The sequence below is a fragment of the Somniosus microcephalus genome, chromosome 11 (genome assembly GCF_052327205.1).
Source record: "Somniosus microcephalus isolate GS21.2 chromosome 11, FLI_Smic_1.0, whole genome shotgun sequence".
Classification (NCBI taxonomy): Eukaryota; Metazoa; Chordata; class Chondrichthyes; order Squaliformes; family Somniosidae; genus Somniosus; species Somniosus microcephalus.
Window position 1 is genome coordinate 216891818 of NC_140997.1, and position 24280 is coordinate 216916097.

A 24280-nucleotide genomic window follows, 5' to 3' on the forward strand; every position below is an offset into this window, starting at 1 on the left:
GAGAGGATTGAGATTCCCACAAAGGCAACTGAGGATAGCGAATAAGAGTAGGAAAGTAAGGCGAGAAAAATCACAAAGGGGAGCAAGAGGGACAAAAAATAAACGATGTTAATAATAAAAGGAAAGTCCAAGAATAACCGAGTCCGTTAAAGGATGACATGGATTAAACTATTACAGATGACCAGGATCTGGCCAATATAGTGACTGGATTCTTCACATCAGCTTTCACAAAGGTGGATTGCAGAAAAATTCCTGCCATGGTAACTGGGGCTAAGCACTCCATAGCATATGTTGAAGTTACCAAAGAACATAGTGACGTAAGAAAACTACTAGGCACTTGGTCTAAGCGTTAAACAAAGCTTTAATCAACTGTTTTACAACATGGAGGTCTAGTTGTGTCCTTCACTAGTTCCTGTTAAGAATGTCCTGCGCAAGCTGGGCCCGTGCCAGAGTATTTATACTCTCCCTGGACAGCGCCACCCGTAGGCTGCTCAGTATTATTTCTTAAGTCTTTTTTTCATGAATAACTGATTCATGTCGCATATTATGCAGCATTGGGAAGGAGTCAAATGGCTGCTGGGCCAGGTAGGATATCATAGAATCATAGAATGGTTACAGCACGGATATATCCCAAGATTCTCAAGAATGGAATGAAGAAATTAGTGATGCTTTGGCTGATATTTTTTGGAGTTCCATAAATAAATTATCTTTATATAATCTTTCTCCTGTTTTGGACTCATAAAACCACCACAAAATAGAAAGAAGATAGCTACCCTTCCTCACTACCCTCTCAGACACAGGGCTATGACTATGTTTTAGGTGACGGTATACATTTGGGGTGAGTTCTTGCTTCAAATTCCCTAGTGTCTCAAATCAAAGCTAAGAGTAGGTAGATGTATGGAGCACTCTGTGGCTCCTGCCAATCCTCTCCCCAACTTATTTCAGTTACAACTGACCCATCCCTACCTCGTCCTCCCCCATCAGCAGGTCAAGGAGAAGGGGCCGGGGGACTGAAACAGCTGCACTCATGGCAGATCCACGTCTCAGGGAGCGAGCCCGCAGATGCAGCGATCAAGCATTGGCGGCGTTGGTCTTCGCTGCGGGGAGACGGAGGGCGGTGCTCTACCCGGCAAGTGGCAGGAGGCCCTCGCCGCAAGTCTTCCGCACCATGTGAAGGCAGGTAGCGCAGCACCTCTCGGGCAGCACTGTGGTCCCCAGGACCCATACACAGTGCAGGAAGAAATTTAACAACCTCACTCGGGTGGTCAGGGTGAGTGAATGCTTCAACAAACTACATACCACCATCTGTACCACAATCTTCACACACTGCCCAAAGCACCACACCCCCAACACTCACCCACCAACAATCTCTACCTACCAACACTCACACCCACATCTCACACCCTGCACACAATGACAGCTATTCAACTATGGCAGGCACATCACCCAAACACATTGCTCCACACTCACTCACACACTTTCTATTCTCTTGCAGGCCAAGGTGGCTCACAACAGGAGGGAGCAGGAGTGCATGGGTGAGGGACAAGCCGACACCCAACCACTGTCTGTGCTGGAGAATAGAGTGCTGCAGATTATTGGGCGCTAGCTGGTGGACGCTGTGGCCACCGGCGAGGTTGACCCCCTTGGGGATAACAACGGTATCTTCATCCCTACTCCTTCTTCTCACATCCCACTTCCCCCTGTATGCATGCATTTCTCTCTTCCTGCTCCCCTCCCCTCACCTTAACCCGACTCTTGTGCCTTTGTGCTTTCAGATAATGAGCAAGCAGCTGAGCAGCCTGTCCCTGAGGGCACCGTGGAGAGCGAGGCGGGAGAAGAGGAGGAAGAACGCACCGCATCGCTGCATGTCTCACCCGCAGGCACCAGCTCAGATACTGGCACCACTCGTTCTTTAGAGGCTATTGTGGTAGCGGGATCTGCACAGGGTGAGGCACCGGGGACGAGTGGGCTGCAGCAAGGCCACGGGGAAAGGGTAGCTTGGAGGCCAGCTCCCCGGAGGGCAAGTTCTGCTGCACAGGGCTCAGATGAAGACCTCGATGGGGAGGGCTTTAGAAGACGGGTGATGGGCATGCACACGGAGATGATAGGTGCAATGGCAAGGGTGCAATGCTAAGGAGCATGGAGGAGTTCACCTCCAACATTGCACAAGGCTCTGTGCACACCATGGAGCCCATCATTTCCAGTCTGCCAAGGATGGTAGACTCCCAGAGAGACTGTGGCGACCCAGACGTAATGCAGCATGTGATGGGCAATCTGGCAGCTTCCATTGCAGCACAGGCAGAAGCGATGCAACGTCTTAGTGCTGTAATGCAGTCTATGCTGGTGGCATCCAATCTCAGACTGCTCTCATGCAGTCTCAGCTTGATGCCACGCAAGCTCTGACTGCTGCCATCCTGGCTGGGTCGACCACCATTGACCAGGGCCTTCACCGTGTCACAGCAGGCCAGCAATCTGTGCTGCAACAGATTGCTAGGGATGCCGAGGTGCTGCCCTGGGGGAGTGGCAGTGTGTCAGTGGAGCAGGAACCTGCTGTCCTCTCTCAGGATGACAGCAGTCCTGCTCCCACCACTTAGCTGTCTGTGGTCGCACACCAACTGCACATTAAGTGAGTGGTAGCCTTTGCGGTTACGGAAGATCTCAGGATTATTATTCACTTGCTGTCCGGTGACTCGTTCTACCGGTTTTCAGCTTTGCTGGTCGCTGGCTTGTGGTTTTACATTATCCCTGCCGCTTTGATCTATGGTGACCTCCAACTTGCGTCAATTTAGCCATCATCTCTCTGCATCGCTACCGACTCTCATTCCTATGGCAACAACTTCCATCCTCGAACTCTCTACCCTTCAAATAGCTTCTGGACTTCACTCACCTGCTTTAGACAATGGTTCGTCGATGCTTTGTACCAGCCCCATCCTGCTTACGAAGGCTTTGTCCTTCCATGGGACCTTTGACTTTGACTCTGGTCTCCCTACTATTGTCTCCAAACTATTCCCTGCTACCAGGAAATATGTATTCCATTAATTACTGCATTTAAACAGGCCTATGTAACCTGATCTTTTCCCATGTCCATTCGTGTGCGCACTTTGGCTGCCACTCCGGACCCGAGCCATTCAATACTTTTTCATTTTTTCCCCCTCTTTTCCTTTTCTCTCTATCCCTCCCTGACTGCTCTCTCCTGTTGTCATGCCTTCTTACATCTCTCCTCCCTCAGGTACTCTGCCCTCCCAAATCCCTACCCCAATCCTTCATTATTCTTTGACCTTCCTACTCTCCTGCTGCCATCCCAGGCTTGACTCCCTCTTAGATAAGCCCACAGCTTCCCTCTGTGCCTCTCTTGGCATCCTATGAAGGGCCCATCGAGGCACTTATCGCTGCCTTACAAGCAGCAACCCCAGCTGTCCCATCCTACTCTCTCGCTGACCATCGCGCCCAGTGCGCCCACTGGGGACAAATCATGCAAATCTCCTCTCCATCCAACTCATCCCCCCCCCAGCGCTGACCCTGTGGATGCTGGCAGTGGTCAGCCATCACCGACCCTCTCCGCATCTCCCTCCAGAAAGTCCTTTCACTTGCGAACAAGGCCCTTGCCATCCATGAGCTTATCGTGGATTACTGCATCGATATCATGGCCCTGACAGAAACTTGGTTGAGGGGTGATGACACCTTAACCGCCTGGCTATACCTTCCACCACTTGCCCCACTCACCGTGGTGGCGGTGTGGCTCTCATCACCAAATCGCACCTTGGTCTGTCCCCCTATTCCTACGGCACTTTCTCCTCCTTTGAGCATCTCACCTTATTCTACCCCTCTCACCTCTCATTTAAAATGCTCGTTCTCTACCGCCCACCTAAGTACCATAAAAATTTTGTTACCGAGATATCTTCACTGCTTTCCTCCCTCAGCCTCTGCACCGAACGACTTCTCATCCTTGGTGATTTCAACCTCCATCTCAATTCATCATGCTCTCTCTCCTCTGAGTTCACTAGCCTCCCTTAATCTCTCTCTCCATGTAAACTCTCCAACATATAGTCACGGCCACCCCCTCGACCTTGCCATCTCTCGTGGCCTCGCTACTCCCATTGTGCCAATCGCAGATAAGGCCATCTCTGATCACTTCCTCGTGTCGCTCTCCACCCACATCCCCCTTCCACCCCCCACCCCCTGCCAACCCTACTTCGTTCTGTGTCTGCCCCTGGAAAAAATTATCTCCCAACTCTCTTACAACTGCACTCAAAGAGTGGTGTGGGAGGAAGGGGATTCAGTTCATGGGGCACTGGCACCAGTACTGGGGAAAGAGGAAGCTGTTCCATTTGGACGGGCTCCACTTAAACTGGGCTGGGACCAGTGTCCTGGTGAACTGAATCACTAGGACAGTAGACAGGGCTTTAAACTAATGAAGGAGTGGGTGGGAGGATTCAGGAAAGAGTAAATTTAAAAGCAGCGAGAGAAATGTCAAGGCTCTAGAGCAGAGTAGAGTTTTGGTTAAAAATAAGCAGAGTGGGTCAGGAAGGGACAGAGGGAGTAACAAAGGTAATCAGGCATCAGTGACTCAGGTGACATCAGGGAAAAATGGAAATAAGTCAAAGCTAAAGGCACTATGGGCAGGGTTTTCATTGGGCCGTGGAGGCGGAATTGGAGGCGTGTAGGGGGTTAAAATCTCAAAATCAGGGGGCACGAACCCATCCCGCCCCCAACCTGCCTCCATGCCCGTTTCAAAGGAGGCGGATACCCGACCTGTGCTGGGAGCCGCCTCCCCGAGGCGGGAAGGGGATTAGTGCCAATTAACTGCCTGTTAACAGGTAGTTAACAGGCAGTTTTTAGCCTAATCCCTATTTTTATTGCTGAAGTGTGGGATTCCTGATGGCTCCAAACCACGCCAAGTTAGCGAGGCGGACCGTCGGGCTGAAGGGTTTGGAGGGTTTGAGATGTCCGGTGTTCAGGTGAGTGATGTGTGCATGAGTGCTGAGGTAAGTGTGTTTGGTGTGTGTAAAGTATTTAAAGAAGTTTTACTTACATTTACTTACCTTTACAGCCTTCCTTCCTTCAGGTCTCGGGAGTCCCTCATCTCACCGGCACAGAAAGCAGAATGGCCGCGAGCTGTCAAAAGTTGCAGCATTCAGCTTTCTGTTCTGGAGAGATCTCTAAATCAGCCTGAGAAGAAGGAATTAACTTAGAGTACAGATTGTCAGTGTTTGACAGCTTCAAAGAGCTGTCAAACGCTGATATTTCATCTGTCAAAATCTTTTGACAGATGAAATGTCAATCTGTGACATCACCTGTTGCCGGATGGCCTTTAATTGGCCTGCTGAGCCCTCTGGGTGGGCTCAACAAGGTCAATCAAGTGAAAATCACGTGGGTTGGCCAAAACTCGATGGAGGCGGGACCACAACCCCGAAAGTTGTAGTCCCGCCTCCTACACGCCTCCTCAATGAAAATCCAGCCCTATATCACAATGCGCGAAGCATCGCAACAAAATAGATGGATCAATAGCGCAGATAGAAATTAATAGGTTTGATCTAATAGCCGGAGACATCGTTGCAATGTGACCAAGGTTGGGAACTAAATAGGGAACAGGCTATTTTAGATCTAGTATTGTGCAACAAGAAAGGGTTAATTAATAACCTTGTCGTAAAGGGGTCTTTTGGGAAGAGTGACCATAATATGATTGAATTTTATCACTACCCGATAGCGCTGCGCCCCTGCAGCTAGCACCCCGGGCCACCGCGCCTCCGGCGATGATGTCATCACCGTGTGTGGTGTCCCCTTAGCACCTCGGCGCATCCCCTTACCGCCCCGCAGCAGAAATTCAGCTGCGCCGCATGAGGCTGCCACAGGCGGCGTCAGTGCCAGCCTCATGGGTCGCAAGCCGGGCCGACCTCCGTTCACGGGGAGGTGCGGCCATGACCTGCGCCGTCATTTTCATTCTTTGAGCAACCTGCAGGTCGGCACTCTGTGGTGTGCTGTGGCATGGTCCTGGCCGCCATCACGCAGCCCGACACTGCGTCTCGCCTAGTTGGGGCCATCAGAGACCCTGCAGAGTGCGCAGCAGCCCTCCCCTTCAACTGAAGGGGAGGGGTGTTGAAATAGGGTACTCTCCGCAGAATGCTGCCGATCGCGCTCCGACATCTGCTCGGTTACCGCCCCACCAGGAAGTGGAGTGCCCGACATTGTGCTCCACTTCCTGGACGGGATGGTAAGGCGAATTTCACGGCCAATGCAAGACTTCCTCGCTGGGCGCAAAATGTACCGCCTCACCAGGGTTACTGCCCCAAAACAGGGCACTACCGGATTTCGCACCCTTTGTGTCTGTCTTCATGGAAGAAGACACAAAAAACTTCCCGGAAATAGTGGAGAACCAAGGGTCTGGCGAGAATGAGGAACTGAAAGAGATTAGTATCAGTAAAAAAAAAATAATACTGGAGAAATTAATGGGACCAAAAGCCAATAAATCCCCTGGACCTGATGGCCTACATCCTAGGGTTTTGAAAGAGATGGCTATAGAGATAGTGGATGCATTGGTTGTCATTTTCCAAAATTCCATAGATTCTATAATGGTTCCTGCGGATTGGAAGGTAGCAAATGTAACCCCACTATTTAAGAAAGGAGGGAGAGAGAAAACGGGGAACTACAGACCAGTTAGCCTGACATCAGTAGTAGGGAAAATGCTAGAATCTATTATTAAGGATGTGCTAACAGGGCACTTAGAAAATAATAATAGGATTGGGCAGAGTTAATACAGATTTATGAAAGGGAAATCGTGTTTGACAAATCAGTTACAGTTTTTTGAGGTTGTAACTAGCAGAATAGATAAGGGGGAAACGAGTGGATGTGGTGTATTTGGCTTTTCAGAAGGCATTCGATAAAGTGCCACCCAAGAGGTTATTAAACAAAATTAGGGCTCATGGGATTGGGGATATATACTAACATAGATTGAGGATTGGTTAACGGACAGAAAACAGAGTAGGAATAAACGAGTCATTTCGGGTTGGCAGGCTGGTACCGCAAGAATCAGTGCTTGGGCTTCAGCTATTCACAATCTACATCAATGATTTGGATGAGGGGACCAAATGTAATATATCCAAGTTTGTTGATGATACAAAGCTGGAAGGGAATGTAAGTTGTGAGGAGGATGCAAAGAGAATTCAAGGGGATATAGACAGGCTAAGTGAGTGGGCAAGAACATGGCAAATGGAACATAATGTGGAGAAATGTGAAGTTATCCACTTTGGTAGGAAAAATAGAAAAGCAGAGTATTTTTTAAATGGTGAGAGATTGGGAAATGTTGGTGTTCAGAGGGGCCTAGGTGTCCTTGTACACAAATCACTGAAAGTTAACATGCAGGTGCAGCAAGCAATTAGGAAAGCAAATGGTATGTTGGCCATTACTACAAGAGAATTTGAGTATCAGAGTAAAGACGTCTTACTGCAATTACATAGGGCCCTGGTGAGACCACAGCTGTGACTCATTACTGATGATCCCTTTAAATAATGTCCCTGGAGCCGGCTTCCTGGTGCTTCATGCCAGCTCTCTCTGTTGCTGTTTACTCCAGGCGCTAAGGTAGGTGGCGACAATCAATTTCGCAGATCGGGCAGCCAGTGAGCATTGCACACTCACTGACATCATGATCTACCTGTCGTTGAGGCTCCGGGCGATAACTGTTAGCTGTGGTGCTGCGGGGGGCGGGATTTTGTGTGCGGCATTGGTTTCGCCTCGCCCCAGTGATTATACTCTAGCGCCCCATTAGCTGGCGATAACGGGAGGTGCTCAGGTACCGAATTTTCCCCCCTAAGTCTCCTAGACATTTTCCAAGTACATCTTTACCGATTTTGACACCCACCATAGTGTATTTATGTTGGCCATCCTACATGCAGTACTTTACACTCTATTAAATTTAATGTGCCATTGTTCCATCTGCTTACGTATTATATCCAGCTTGGGTTGTAGTTCCCAGAACCGTCTCCTCCTCAGAATCATCTGCAAATTTGCACTGAATTTTTGAAGCTAAGTCATTGATGTAAATTAAAAACAGTAGGAGTCCCACTCAGCACTTCCCCCAAATCCCAATATAATTCCTCTAATGAGTAACCACTGCTTTCTACCCTTCAAACATATTCTTATCCATTCCCAGGTTTTATGCTGAATTCTCATTGCTTTCAGCTTAATTAATATGAAGGAAGCCTGCAGCCATTTTAAAGGGACATTAGATAAGTGAGAATAACTATCAAACTATCCAAACCAGATTGGAAGTCAGTTCAGATTCATCTCCTTCCATAAAATGACTGAATAAAATCTTATTTAATAATGTGCCTTATATAAAAAAAAACTCTGTCCTTTAGAATGTAAATACCCCATCTCAGATCATTTAGTGATTGTACGCTCATATCTGAATCCGTTAGGTTGCATTCCTACAAAACATATGGCTTCATTTTACCTCTCACCATGATGCTTGCAAGAATTAACAGATATTGTTTGGAAACTCCCAAGACCGAAGAATCTCAGATTAACATGGATGTTTAAAAGACGTGAGTAACACAGCTTTGATTGATTCCAGGGCAGAAAGTTGTTCTGATGAGAACCACTAACTGAGGAATATCTAAAAATCTGAAGTTAAAGAGTAACCAAGGTAAATAATATAATTATTATTCTGGACCCAACATAGAGTTCAACAATTTCAGATCATAACCTCGGCCCCGATCACATAATTATTTTTTTTAATCCACACTTTCGTCTGGCCTTTTTTCTTCCCTCCCACATGGCAGTTGTCCTTCATTCTGCCAGGGCCATTCACACTTCATCTAGAGCCATCCCTTGTTCCTTTACCTGTCCCATCATCACCTCTTGCCTTCAATATCTCTCAATGTCTCTTTATCTCTCCTGCTTTCTATCCGATCTCTGACCTTCCCTTTTGTTCTTTCATCCCTTCCCCCTTTTCCCAGCCCCCAACCTTGCTTTAAAATCTATTCCCTTTCCTGCTTTTTTCTAGTTCTGACATAAAAACATAGAAGATAGGAGCAGGAGTAGGCCATTCGGCCCCTCGAGCCTGCTCCGCCATTCAATGAGATCATGGCTGATCGTCCAAACTCAGTACCCTGTCCCTGCCTTCTCCCCATATCCCTTGATCCCTTTAGCCTTAAGAAATATATCCAACTCCTTCTTGAATATATTTAATGAATTGGCCTCTACTGCCTTCTTTGGTAGAGAATTCCGCAGGTTCACCACTCTCTGGGTGAAGAAATTCCTCCTTATCTCTGTCTTAAATGGCTTACCCCTTATCCTTAGACTGTGACCCCTGGTTCTGGACTCCCCGACCATCAGGAACATCCTTCCAGCATCTAGTCTGTCTAGTCCTGTTAGAATTTTAAGTTTCGATGAGATCCCCTCTCATTCTTCTAAACTCCAGCGAGTACAAGCCCAATCGACTCAATCTCTCCTCATACGTCATTCCCTCCATCCCAGGTATCAGCCTGGTGAATCTTCGCTGCACTCCCTCCATGGCAAGAACATCCTTCCTCAGATAAGGCGACCAAAACTGCACACAATACTCAAGATGTGGTCTTACCAAGGCCCTGTACAACTGCAGCAAGACATCCTTGCTCCTGTACTCGAACCCTCTCGCTACGAAGGCCAACATACCATTTGCCTTCTTAACCACCTGCTGCACCTGCATGCTTACTTTCAGTGACTGGTGACGAAGGGTTAACTCTGTTTCTCTCTCCACGGATACTGCCCTGGTCTACTGAGTTTTTCCAGCGTTTTCTGTTGTTATTTTTAAATAATACAATTGATGGTGCTGCACCCTGGAAAAGGGGAGCGGTAATGTTAATGCTATAAATCGTTTGGTAATGGACTCGCGTGATTCTGGGAAAACTGATGAGTATACCATCAGATCACTAACAGTATGTGGGAATAATCCTTAGGGTATATTTTTCAGTAAACTCAATTTTCATATGAATATTGAATGTGCTTGCACCGGTCTGAGATATTTTAATGCCCATTTATTTTAAACAGAAATTTGGTATAAGCACTTTAAGTGTGCATACTAAAACAATGCCACTTAGAAAATGTATCTTAAATTATAATTCAGGGGGTATGCTCCCCAGTTAATTATTTTACAAATGTGTTATTTAATCGAATGGTTGAAATCCTTAGAAAGGGTAAAAAAAAATTCCTGCAAACTATGTATATATATATTTTTTTAATTGAAAGATCGTAGAATCATAGAAATTTCATCAAAGGAAAAGGCCAATTGACTGCCTGTCCCAGCACTAGCTCCACATGGGAGCTGGCTATTCTAATTCTATTTCCCTCCTTTTTCCATGTACCCCTTTATATTTTTAATAAAATCGAATTCCAGTTTAAATGTCTTTAGTGTAAACAAGACTAATGTACATTGATGTCATTAATCTGAGGGCTGCAACATTAAGGTTTATGTCGATAAAAGTTAACCCAAAACAATTTGCCTCAGGTAAGATCAGGAAACTGCGCCTAGACCGAGAACCTCCTGCTTGTGGCTCAGTGCCACACCACTGTGTCATGGGGGGGGGGGGGGGGGGGACCTTGAGCAGGTTATCCATAATTGGAATATACTCATATATTAGGATTGCTCTGAATTGGCATTACCTGTGTTTTCAAATACCTCTTTTTTTCCAATACATCAAAAGAATGAAGGGTAACTTTCTTTTTTAATTGCATGAAAGCAGCATTGTGCATTTGAAATCCCACAACTTACACATGGCATGCCCAGAAACAAGGGGCGAGTTCTAAAAGAAGAATGGGAGTGCGCATAAAGTACTCCTAGTGTGGTGTCTGAATTATCACTTCTTGGCCAGGAGATTCATATCATTGTAGGGTGATTTATTCTGTAGCATGTTTGACTTAATTGCCAGTTAGTGAGTGTGTGTCTGCATTTGTGTGTATGTGAGCCAGCAGGCGTGCGAGATGATCTTCGCCTTCGTTGAGGACATGCGTGAGATTCTTCGTGCGACGGGTGACTCAGTTTCTAATCTCCGATCTAGAGGAAGTGGTTATTGCAAATAATAAGTTAGGACTGCGTGCAAATTCTTCATTTAAATATCTAACAAGCGCAGACTTTGTTCCCTTTAGATATACTGTTGTTAATTTTCACTTCCAGCTACAAGACTCGTACATCACGTTCTACCGCTTTTCAACTGCTGCACAAAAACAAGACCTGCTTAAGTTGCTGATCCAAGGGGACACAGAGCAGATCCAGCAAGTGGCAGGTAAGGAGCTTTTTCATTCATTTATTTGCTTACTGCATTAGTACTACGAGTAGGAAGTTCAAAATTAAGCTTTTAATTAAAAACAGGGGGATTATCCGTTTTTCTCCATGGCTAACTACTTTTGGGAATGTGAAACCAAGAGCAATTCCTGAGAACGCAACCTTCTCAGGGAACTGTTAACCACAGTCAAGCTCCTAGATCTTGTTAAAGAAACAATTTGTCACCGACATTATTATGGGAGACGACTGCGTGTTTTCTGTAAGTCATTTGCCAGTTCGTCTTTCCAAATCAATGGTTAACAGGAATACAGAGAAACCTAACACAACGCAAAACCATTAAACTGAGCTCAGTTTGAAACTTCTCTTTTTGACAGACAGGCGTCAGATTTTGAGGTCATTTTATTCAAGACGCAGTGGAAATGCATGACCCCGATAACTGAAGCCTGATTCTCTCATTCAATAGATGTTGGGGCCGGTAGAGACAAAAAAATAATGGCCCGGGACTGGTTTAACTGATAAGTTACAGAACTACCGGTGAAAGTTTTAATAATCCACCTTAACAGGGTGGATCCTCTTGTGGGAGAATCTAGAACTAGGGGGGGTCACTATTTAAAAATAAGAGGTCGTGAGTCTTTGGAACTCTCTTCCTCAGAGGGCGGTGGAAGCGGAGTCTTTGAATATTTTTAAGGCAGAGGGAGATAGATTCTTGATAAGCAAGAGGGTGAAAGGTTACTGTGCATAGGCGGGAATGTGGAGTAATCGGATCAGCCATGATCTTATTGAATGGTGGAGCTGGCTCGAGGGGCCGAGTGGCCGACTCCTGCTCCTTCGTATGCCCCAATGAGGCAGCGATAATTATGGGATGATTTTTGCCCCCCCCCTTGATATGAGCTCAGGCATACAGAGAGGTTCTCCAAAGGAAAGATAACATACAAAAGGTAAAATGTAAGAAGTCACACAACACCAGGTTATAGTCCAACAGCTTTATTTGAAATCACAAGCTTTCGGAGCGCTGCTCCTTCACCCGAAAGCTTGTGATTTCAAATAAAGCTGTTGGACTATAACCTGGTATTGTGTGACTTCTTACATTTGTCCACCCCAGTCCAACACCGGCATCTCCACATCATGGATACAATAGGTAGACTAAGTTAGATCGCTTGGTCTGTTGATGCTTGTTCTTTTTCTGCTAAAAGCTTGTACCGTTCAAATTGTGGTTTGCAAAAATACTCCCAAGTGTGTTCCATGTTGCGTGAATTTTATTGAAGACCTTCATGTTAGTTTAAACCCAAACGTGTGTTAACACTCACTGAAACAAAGTAAAGCTTGAGGTATGTGGTGGAGCCAGGAGGAGGGAGACAGAAGTATCTGTCTCACCACGGAGGACTGCGGTAACACTTCTGCACTCACGTCAGAAAATGTAACAAAAATATTTACACAAAAGCTTTGCCACCGTCTCAGGTCAGCAGTTTTAAAGCATAGAACAGTGCAACAAAGAAAAACTGAAATTACTTCATGAACTCAAGCAACTGAATTTAGTTTCGCTGCATAAAGAAAAAGACTGAGTGGACTCACGATACAGCTTTTAAAACAATGAAAGGTTAGTGATAAACTGGCTGTTTAACTGAGATAGAGAGCATCGCACTCATGGACACTACTGCAAGCTTCAAGCAAAACTAGAGATGAGAAGATTCCACCCTCCCCGTCCCCCACAGGACAGAAGCTAAGCTGAACAGAAAAAGTAGTTCATTCTGGGGCCATTGATATCTTTTTTTAAATAGATGTTTTTTTCCCCCCCACTAGTTGTGAACGAGTTATAAAGACATTGGGCCAGAAATTCGGGTTGGAGGCGCAAGCCCCCGACCTGCACTTACCTAGCGCGCCTGCCGTTGTGCTGTGGGGCCGCATGGGATTCCGATCTTGGGCCTCCTCCAGCTGCCGGTGTGCAGTGCTTGCATATCCCAGGGGCGCAGTTAGTTCACAGCGTCCCTTGGGATCATGTGGGCCACGGGGAGCCAATTGGAGCAGGGAATCTCCATTCATAGATTGGACAGGAAGACCTGTCAAATCTATGAATAGAGATCAGCCCCAAAACCTAAGTAAAACTTCAAATAGTTATTTTAAAAATGTGATTTAAAAAAAAATTAAGTAAAGAAATTAAGGATAGTATTCGACTAAAAACAAGGGCATATAAGGTAGCCAAATCTAGTGGGAGGATAGAGGATTGGGAAAACTTTAAAAGACCGCAAAAAATAACAAAAAGATTGATTAAGGAAGGGAAGATAGATTATGAAAGTAAATTAGCAAAAAATATAAAAACAGATAGTAAGAGTTTTTATAGTTATATAAAAAGTAAGAGTTTTTATAGTTATATAAAAAGAAAAAGGGTGGCTAAAGTAAATGTTGGTCCCTTAGAGGATGAGACCGGGAAATTAATGGTGGGAAATATGGAGATGGCAAAAACACTGAATGAATATTTTATATCAGTCTTTACAGTAGAAGACACTAAGAATATCCCAACACTGGACAAACAGGGGGCTAAATTGGGGGAGGGGCTAAACACGATCAAAATCACGAAGGAGGTGGTACTTGGTAAAATAATGGGACTCAAGGCGGATAAATCACCTGGACCTGATGGCTTACATCCTAGGGTCTTGAGGGAAGTGGCGGTAGGGATTGTGGATGCATTGGTAATAATTTTCCAAAACTCCCTGGACTCAGCAAAGGTCCCGGCAGACTGGAAAACTGCTAATGTAACACCCTTATTTAAAAAGGGCAGTAGACAGAAGGCTGGAAACTATAGACCGGTTAGCCTAACATCTGTGGTAGGTAAAATTTTGGAGTCCATTATTAAGGAGACAGTAACAGGACATTTGGATAATCATAATTTAATAGGACAAAGTCAGCATGATTTTATGAAGGGGAAGTCATGTTTAACAAATTTGCTGGAGTTCTTTGAGGAAGTAACATATAGGGTGGATAAAGGGGAACCAGTGGACGTAGTGTGTTTAGACTTCCAAAAGGCATTTGACAAGGTGCCACACAAAAGATTATTGCTTAAGATAAAAAATCACGGGATTGGGGGTAATATTCTGGCATGGATAGAGGATTGGCTATCTAACAGAAGGCAGAGAGTTGGGATAAATGGTTCATTCTCAGACTGGCAATCAGTAACAAGTGGTGTTCCGCAGGGGTCAGTGCTGGGTCCCCAACTCTTTACAATCTATATTAACGATTTGGAGGAGGGGACCGAGTGTAACATATCAAAGTTTGCAGATGATACTAAGATGGGAGGGAAAGTAGTGAGCGAGGAGGACATAAAAAACCTGCAAGGGGACATAGACAGGCTAAGTAAGTGGGCAGAGATTTGGCAGATGGAATACAATACTGGAAAGTGTGAGGTTATGCACTTTGGCAGGAAAAATCGTAGAGCAAGTTATTATCTTAATGGCAAGAAACTGGAAAGTACTGAAGTACAAAGGGATCTGGGGGTCCTGGTGCACGAAACTCAAAAGGTTAGTATGCAGGTGCAGCAAGTGATTAAGAAGGCCAATGGAATGTTGGCTTTCATTGCTAGGGGGATAGAATATAAAAATAGGGAGGTATTGCTTCAGTTGTACAAGGTATTGGTGAGACCGCACCTGGAATACTGCATACAGTTTTGGTGTCCATACTTAAGAAAAGACATACTTGCTCTCAAGTCAGTACAAAGAAGGTTCACTTGGTTAATCCCGGGGATGAGGGGATGGACATATGAGGAGAGGTTGAGTAGATTGGGACTCTACTCATTGGAGTTCAGAAGAATGAGAGGCGATCTTATTGAAACATATAAGATTGTGAAGGGGTTGGATCGGGTGGATGTGGGGAGGATGTTCCCGATGATGGGTGAAACTAGAACTAGGGGGCATAGTCTTAGAATAAGGGGCTGCTCTTTCAAAACTGAGATGAGGAGGAACTACTTCACTCAGAGGGTGGTAGGTCCATGGAATATGCTGCCCCAAAAAGCTGTAGAAGCTACATCATTACATAAATTTAAAACAGAAATAGACAGTTTCCTAGAAGTAAAGGGAATTAAGGGTTACGGGGAGCGGGCAGGAATTTGGACATGAGTCTAGGTTCGGATCGGTCATGGCCCTGTGGGTAGCGGAGCGGGCCCAGGGGACGTGTAGCCTGATCCTGCTCCTATTTCGTGTGTCTAATTCTGTTAGATTCAGGAGATGGTTCTGTGATAGTAGATTGGCGGTTAGGATCAGATCAGCCATGATCTTATTGAATGGCGGAGCAGGCTTGAGGGGCCGATTGGCCTACTCCTGCTCCTATTTCTTATGTTCTTATGTTCTTAAATTACATAAATTAACTATTTTAAACAAAAATTTAAATTTTTGAAAAAATTAATTAAAGTTTTTAACGGGGCTAAAAATAAACTTACGTTTCTTTAAAGTATTTTAAAATGATAAACCTGTGGAAAAAATGTTTTAATTTTACTTAATTCACCTCTTACCTTGTTAAAAGCAGGCCTTGCGACTGCTTTTTTCACGCGCAGCTGCTAGGGACTTACCTGCACGGAGAAACCTGTAAAAAAGTCGGAAGTTCCAGGTCTACGCGCTGCCTCTCTGGCACACGCGTTCGACCGGTGAACGCCTTCCTTCAAGGGGACGGATGTTCCGGTTTCCAGCGCATGCGCAGTGCATGCACGAAACCGGCACTTTCGTTGGCTCTACGCGTGAGTACACAGCGCGTACTCACCCGTGGGGACCTGAATTTCTGGCCCATTATTCAGGGCTTTCTTCAGATTGGCTGCTGGTAACTTCAATGGAAGCCCTGGATAGACACGTAAAGACAGTTTCTGCCGATCTTTTGTCAAAGTTACGGCAGCTGATTGGAAGGACCCCTGAAAAAATTGCCAGGGATTAGAATCATAGAATGGTTACATCACAGAAGGAGGCCCTTCGGCCCGTCGAGCCCGTGCCAGCTCTCTGCAAGAGCACTTCAGCTAGTCTCATTCCCCCGCCCTTTCCCCGTAGCCCTGCAATTTTTTTTCCTTCAGGTACTTATCCAATTCCCTTTTGAAAGCCACAATTGAATCTGCCTCCACCACCCTTTCAGGCAGTGCATTCCAGATCCTAACCACTCGCTGCGTAAAACAGTTTTTCCTCATGTCGCCTTTGGTTATTCTGCCAATCACCTTAAATCTGTGTCCTCTGGTTCTCGACCCTTCCGCCAATGGGGACAGTTTCTCTCTATCTACTCTGTCTAGACTCCTCATGATTTTGAACACCTCTATCAAATCTCCTCTCAACCTTCTCTGCTCTAAGGAGAACAACCCCAGATTCTCCAGTCTATCCACGTAACTGAAGTCCCTCATCCCTGGAACGATTCTTGTAAAGAATGTCAGTGAGGATATATCTGTGACCTCTGTTTAACAGTGAAGACCAAGAGAAATGGATATGGTTTTGTTTAACTAAGGCTGCTGTGCATTATGACAACCATTATTCTTGGGCTTCACAAAACCCAAGTGTTACGGTTTTCGAAGCAGAGTGAAGGAGAGCAAGTTAAATGCGGAAACACACGGGGAAAAATTCAGTTGTTTGCGCCTCCCGTTAGCGCCTTAAGAGGGCGCCAATTGGGGTACAAAGCAACTAGAGGCCGGGCGCGGCGCTGTTTGTGCCACTCGCGAAATTAACTAGACATTTTGCGGCAGCGCTAAACACTACCGCCACAATCTCCTGCGCCGGCAGATTGTGACGTCAGTCGAGCGCGCAACATCCCGTTAGCGCCCCGGACCGGATATTGAGTGGCGCCCCCTGCCTTACCGCCTGCCACTAGCAACGACAGGTTGAGGGGAGCGTTTTGCTGTCAGAAAGGGACTGGGGGAGCGCTATTTAAAGGCGACCGCTTCCTGCCTTTTTTTGTCGGTGACATTTTTGCACCACGCATTCGGAGAGAGAGAGAGAGAGAGACTTCTGGAGAGATTCAACGCTGTGTGAAGGAGTTTTGAGTACTGAGCAGCACATTGCAGGTTTATTTTGATTTGCCCTTCCTTGCTTCGCCAGCGCTCTGAGGTAGCGCCTCACTCCTCGGCGTTTGCACCTTAAGACAGGTGTGAAGTGCCTGATTTAGAGCTCCAATCACCCCCAGGGGCGATAAAAGCCAAGTTTACTGTCGGAGGCGATAATTAGCGCCGGGCGCTGAACTTTGCACACGGCCGATAACGGCGCCCCAAATGGGGCGATACCGAATTTTTCCCCCACAGAGTGTAAATTAAGTTCCTTTTTGAATTAAACAGTGCAATTCACTTCAACGATCAGTTTTGTGCCAGCAAGAGGTCCACATGTAGAGAATATTCTTGTTTTTTTTTGCTTTATTAGAATCCTGAATCAAACACTTGTGCGTGAAGATGAAGATTGCTGCGTTTAATATCCAGCGGCTTGGGCCAAGTAAAATCTCCAAACCTGAAGTTGTCTCAACAATCGTCAACGTGAGTATCAGCATATTTTTTAATGCTGGAAATTGTGCACCAAGTCTCCATGCTATAAGATTCCAAGCCATCACACAATGCAAATGAAATATCAATTCCAAACTTTACCCCTCCCAGAGGCCATTGCCAGACAGGATTCCAACCCCCACCGCAACTCCAACTCTCCCAACACACCATTCTTTAAAAAAAACACAGCAGGGATTATGATGTCAGACACTTTTATTGCTGGTTACAATACCTTCAGAGTCAGGCTCTAACATGCACACTGTGGAAAAATGGCATACCTGTTTGAGCAGACAACCCAATTGGAGACAATTAACCATTTAGGAACTGCCACCTCAGTCACCTCAGTTGTGTATGTTTGTATCACTTGTTTTTTTCTCCCCCATTGTGTGTCTTTCTCTGAATCTCATTTTGTTTATGGTGTCCATGTCTATTTCTATATGTCTGCATGCTACTGTACGCGTTTGTCTCCTCTCACTCTCTCCATGTAGGGCAATGTCTGCAGGATCTATGGGTACATACATCAGTGACTCTAAACGTGCGCATGTTTCTCTCCCACCATTCATATACAGATCTGCTATTATCTCTCTTGTGCAGGTGCATATAGGTACGCACATATATTTGTGACCGTTTACCTATGTGTCTTCTTCTGTGCCAAGAGCCAAGCACCCAAACGTTTTCAGGTAGAAGAAAAATAATTGGTACACATTATGAGACAAGACAGGTTGCAGCACAGGAAGAGATAGAGATTGATTGGTTACTGGCTAGGAATGAAAGAGGCATCCTCCAGAGCGAGTTAAGAATTGTTGAGGGGAAGAGTTTGGCATGAAAGATGAAACATAACTTTGCAGAGACAGCTTTGGCAATGGAGGAGGTATGCAAGTTCCAGTTAAAGCAAGGCAAGAATGTCAATGGACAAAGGAATGAGAAAGATTGATTAAACACAACGAACAGAAGGGTAATTCTGGCCTGTGATAATGTAAAATGGGCAATAGCAAAATCGGCCATGGAAATAAAAATGGGGAGATACACCATCACATAAAGCCATGATTACCCCCTGTGTCTTTGAAGGACTGAATGAAACAAGATTTTCATTTCCCAGTTGAAATGTACAGAGTGTGGAGGATAGGAGGCTTGCTGGGGAAAATTGGAGAAACCATGTCTGGAGTCAATAAGAGCACTGGAAAGCTATCTGCTGCTTGTCTAACCAGAAATACACTGGCCTAGAAATTCAGTAAGGCGCTGCCAGCTTTGCGGCCAGTTACCGCCCAAAGAGGGCTTCTGCGCCAATAGAGGAGGTTGCGCTGATATTGAGCTCGGCGGTAATGGCGGCGGTAGCCGGTAGCGCTGCGCCGGCACCGATGACGTCATCGGTGTGCGCAGTGCCCCGTTTCCGCCCCGATGCCGGCCCGACGCCCATATTCAGTTGCCGCCACCTCCTCCGTGGCGGCCGCTACTAACATCCAGAGACCAGGGCCTTACTGCAGCCTTAGTGGGGCACATAAAGGTGGAGGTGTGGCCGGCCGCTTTTTCGGCGGCCGCATGCCCGCACCTCCTTCCCCAGCCTCCTCCACCACCCCCCCCCGCGGCATTGCCGGCTGCTTTCCGCGAGCCCGGCACTTCTCCGTGGTGCCGGGCTCATTTGCCGGCACAATCCAGCGGCGATCTCCCCGTTACAGGCACCTCCACCTTAAGAGAAGGAGGCGGCCTGCCGCACCGCATCGGGTGTCGCAGCGGCACCTAGAGCGCTGAAATTCAGTTTCAGCACCCCAAGCGGGGGCGGGCACACCCTGGAATAGCGCCCGGTTCCGACTTGGGGCGCAAAAACTGAATATCTGACGGTCGCAACTGGCTCCGCGCCCAGCGCTAACTTTTGGGCGCTAGCCAGCTGGCGGGGCCATAGTGAATTTCTAGGCCACTATCTTTTACAGCACTGTCCAACAGGGCTGTCTGGAGCAGAGAGGGAAGAATCCCAACCCTAGTTATGTCTTCTCTTCTAGGTCTCATTAATGAGCCAGTCCCACTAGTCAATCATCAACAGCGCTCCAGAGTATTGTGGACCTGCCTAACTCAGATATTGGATTACTAAGTCTATCACAGAGAATTGCCTCGGTTCTAAATTTCCACTGCTAGTCATACCATCTTGGAGCTAACTTAACTCCACTCATTTCCCAATGGAGAATAATCACTAGTTGATCATTAGGCAACTGAAAAGCATGGGTTTGAGCAATCATTTAGTGGATAAAGGGTACCAGGAACTCCTCACAAATGGCAAGGTTACCTGCAAAACTTAACATAAAATGTGCGAGTGCCTTGCCATTACCCTGCTGAACACAGTATGGACACCATCCCTTTTTGAATGGTTGGAGATGTGAAGCTTTCGCAGCGACTGATTGCTTAGCTGCAACCTACTCATGCCAGGTACCAAACATTACATGTTCTCATACTTTGCCTCTAAGTAATGCTTTCCAGCGACTATTGCCCAAAGTCTCAGAGATGCTTCATCGACTATGTGATAGGCATCTACTTTCAGTGAGAGGAAGGATATACACTGGCTAGCTTACAACAAGCCAACCACTTTGACGTTCAAGATTTCCAAATCCAATACCGTCTACCAGACATATTCATCACCAACTGCTTAATCCCTGGGCCTCATGTGAGGCTCTTTGCAAAGCGATCTGACTGCTGTAAGGCTGACTTCCCCCTTCACGGTGCCCAAGACAGGCAAAATGAACCTTTAGTGTCACATCAAATTTACGTCAAAAGGATTTTTAGATTTGGAATGTATTTCACTAATAACCATTGAATGCCCCTATCCTGGGGTGTTCCTTTTCACCAAACAACCTTTTAAAAGTACTCATCAAGAGGTTTGTTTCAATGTGTTAGACTGGGCTACATGATAATATCATACAATTGTTTCATTTGCTTAGATTCTGTTGCGCTATGACATCATCCTAATAATGGAAGTCACTGACCAGAGTGGAAAAGCCACTGTAAAGCTGCTGGAGGAGCTGAATAAGTAAGTACGGTCACTAACCAAAACTATTTAGGTATGGTAGTGTGGTGGCTGTGGTACCAGATGAGCCACCCAGAGATCATGGGGGAATTTTAACCTAAAAAAAAATGGGTGGGTTTGGGTCAGGTGGGAGGTTAAAGTGGCAGAAATCTGAATCTCGACCCCAACCCTGCCCACTTCTGGTTTTAACGGAGGCGGGCCGGGGGTTGGGGGGTGGGGGGGTTGGGGGGGGGGCGGTGGGAGGGCAACCAGCTCTCAGGAGGCGGGTTGGCACTTTAAATATTATAATGAGGCCGCGTGCCTCATTTTGATTCTCCATTTTAAATTTAACTCTGGGCAGTCGGGTTTTTCGGGCCTCGGGGAACCCGGCAGCTAAAGGAAGGCGAGGACTGCTGGATCCAGGAGGCAAGTGCCTTTCAATCTGGCTGGCTGTGGGGAGGGGGTGGGGGACACAGAAAAAAAACGTTAATCAGGCCCTGCCGTTAAATTCCCCCTGGTGGGGATGGAATGAAAAAGACAGAAGCTCCCCAAAGATGGCAGCAACTACAGCTAACATAGGACTTGGCAGAGACTGAGGCCAACAGACGTAAGTCATTGGGCAGTGATGGGAGGTCTATACAATGCTCTCTCCATCTGTGGGGGTCATCTCAGGGCCGTTACCACTGCCTCCCAGGGCTTACTGCACCTTCCCTGTGGATGTTGCTGTAACACAGGCAGACACAAGGAAAATCCAGCAAGGCCCTACCCTACTCTCTGTCGCTATTTGCACGCAGTGAGCTAGGAAGAAGTGGCCAATGGAGGGAGGAAAGTTTTGGTTGGGGCAGTAAGGCAGCAGTAGGCCACACTGCATGAATTTTCCGTCATTCGCTCTCGAGATCCTCCCCAATTTTGAGCAGGATCTTGGAGGGAAATCCCAGCTGCAACAGGCTGAGAGGGGTACAGCACCGCCTATAAAACAAAACTAGCATTTATCTAACGACTTTCACGACCTTTAGACGTCCCAAACGCTTTACAGCCAATGAAGTACTTTTGAAGTGTAGCCACTGTTGAAATGTATGAATACTATGGCATGAGTAAGAATAATAAGCATTATTGTTACAGCATTATTAATTGATTACGATGTACTGGTGGCATAACAGCATAACCAACTCAAGGATTTTAATACAATAGCAAAATACTGCGGATGCTGGAAATCTGAAATAACAACAGAAAATGCTAGAATGCTGCCTGGCCTGCTGAGTATTTCCAGCAGTTTCTGTTGTTATTCAAGGATTTTAATATATAGGTTGGAGAGGTCTGACTGCCATTTGCTACTCTCTCTGTTTGATTTTCCACATGTGCAGACAGGCTGAAAACCATTACTCTTCCAGCCTAAGCAAGGCCCTGGGGCGAGGGACGTACAAGGAGCAGTACCTCTTTATTTATCGGTGAGTGAAGGAACAACGGAAAAGATTGCAAACTGGACCGCGCACCCAAATGCCTGATACAATTAAAATTCATTTAAAATGTTTGCCAATATTCATTTATAAATGGGTCATATACAGTGGGAAATTTTAATCTAAGTCGGCAGGCAGGAAACCCATGGGATCAGGTGGAACTTCACTGGAGATTAAAATCGGGTGGGGCGTAAAACCGGCATTGCACCTGATCCCACGGGTTAAAATATCCCCAATAATGTCTGCTGAGTCCTGTCTTGGTGTCAGTTTGCAATACTGGACCAAGAATGTCAAAATAGGCAATATGATCACTTTAAATATTCAGCCAGGTTAAGGAAATACAAAGACAAAAAAAATGAATGTCGTCAAAGGTAGGGTTCGGACATGTACGACTCGGACAAAGAGTAGAGTTTGTCTTGCTTCACTAGCGTGTGAAAGTGCAATTTAAATAACTAGCTTTTTGGTCGACACATGTTTCCAGCTCGTTTCTGTCGTAACAAGGTTGCTAATTTTCCGTATTTTTAAAATCCATATTTGGATGTAGTGATTTGATTTGTTTCATTGGCAGCTTCAGCCATGGTGTGGAGATGCCGGTGGTTGGACTGGGGTGGACAAATGTAAGAAGTCACACAACACCAGGTTATAGTCCAACAGCTTTATTTGAAATCACAAGCTTTCGGAGCGCTGCTCCTTCGTCAGGTGAAGTGGAGAGATGCCTATAGACACAGATTATATAGTCAGAGAATAATGTCAGGTGTTTACAGGTAATCTTTCTAACTGCCATTTCAACCATGAATTGCCACAAGGTGTACCTGTAACGAGCAGTTAGAAAGAAACAAATTTGTATTTATAAAGCTGCTTATCATTTAAAAAAAATATATATTTGTTCTTGGGATGTGAGCAATGCTGGCAAGTCTGGATAAAGGTTGTGATGAGGTCTGGCAAAATTGTTCTGGTGGAATCTGAACTGAGCATTAGTGAGCAGGTTATTGGTGAGTAGGTGTCACTTGATGGTGCTATCAATGACTCCTTCAGTCACTTTATTGATAAGTGGGAGGAGCCTGATCAGGGGTAATTGGTCAGGTTAGACTTATCCTGTTTTTAGTGGCAAGTGCCATGATGGTCATTTCTACCAATGCTATCATGGACAGACGGGTCTGGGACAAGTAGGTTGACGAGGACAAAGTCAAGTCATTACTTCCTTTATATTGGCTCCCTCACCAGCTGATGCAGGCCCAGTCTGTTTGTTATATCTTTCAGAACTTGGTCAGTGGTGGTACAGTACTACCGAGTCACTCTTGGTGGTGGAAATTTAAGTTGCCCTTAATCAGAGTACATTCTGTGTCCTTGCTTCCCTCAGAGCTTCCTCCAAATAAATGTTCAAGATGGAGGGGAGCGGTAGGTGGTGATCAGCATGAGCTTGACCTTGCTTGATCTGAAGCCACGAGACTTCAATGCAAAGGACTGCTAGGGCCATTCCCACTGTGCTCCCACCTCTGGTGGGTCTACCCTGCTGGTGGGACAGGACATACCCAGGGTTTGTGGTATAGAGTCTGGGATGCAGGCTGATTTATATGATTCTGTGAGTATGATTATATCAGACTGTTGCTTGGCTAGTCTGTGGGACAGGTCTCCCAACTTGGGTACGAGCCCTAGATGAGGACGACGACTTTGCAGGTTCGACTGGATTGAGATTGCGTTAGTCTTATCCTGCTACGATGGTTGTTGCCAATGGGCCCATCTAATTTTCTTATAATTACTGAACAGCTTTCAGAAACATCTGAAAATGCTTCACGTACGACACATTACTTTGAAACGCAATGGAATAAAAATGGAAAGAAAATCCAGTGGGCTCGGTTACAGACAGGCAATCCTCCTCACACGATTTTCCTCTGTGCTTTACCTAGGCAATAATTTACACCCACATGGTACAGATGAAATTCTATTCCAGTTATTATGCAGGCAAACAAAGCAGCCATTTTTTTGCAGGCAGCAAGATCCCACAAACAGTAATGAGATAAATAACCAAGCCTGCTGACACACTTTTTATTTGTTCCTAGGATGTGGGTGTCGTTGGCAAGGCCAGCATTTAT

At 46.0% G+C, this 24280-nt stretch overlaps 1 protein-coding gene across 2 annotated transcripts in view; it reads left to right on the top strand.

Annotated features, from left to right (window-relative positions):
* Nucleotides 1–11080: 11080 nt before the first annotated feature.
* The window catches only part of dnase1l4.1 (deoxyribonuclease 1 like 4, tandem duplicate 1), a 44649-nt gene continuing 31449 nt past the window's right edge, over nucleotides 11081–24280 (top strand). The window contains exons 1-5 of one of the 2 annotated variants that reach the window (XM_086001951.1): nucleotides 11081–11258; nucleotides 12716–12854; nucleotides 17623–17732; nucleotides 20666–20754; nucleotides 22095–22178. In XM_086001951.1, coding sequence (XP_085858077.1) covers nucleotides 17652–17732; nucleotides 20666–20754; nucleotides 22095–22178 — 254 coding nt within the window. In that variant the 5' untranslated portion in view covers nucleotides 11081–11258; nucleotides 12716–12854; nucleotides 17623–17651. The remainder of the gene's footprint in view (nucleotides 11259–12715; nucleotides 12855–17622; nucleotides 17733–20665; nucleotides 20755–22094; nucleotides 22179–24280) is intronic. The other variant, XM_086001949.1, reaches the window with a different exon arrangement.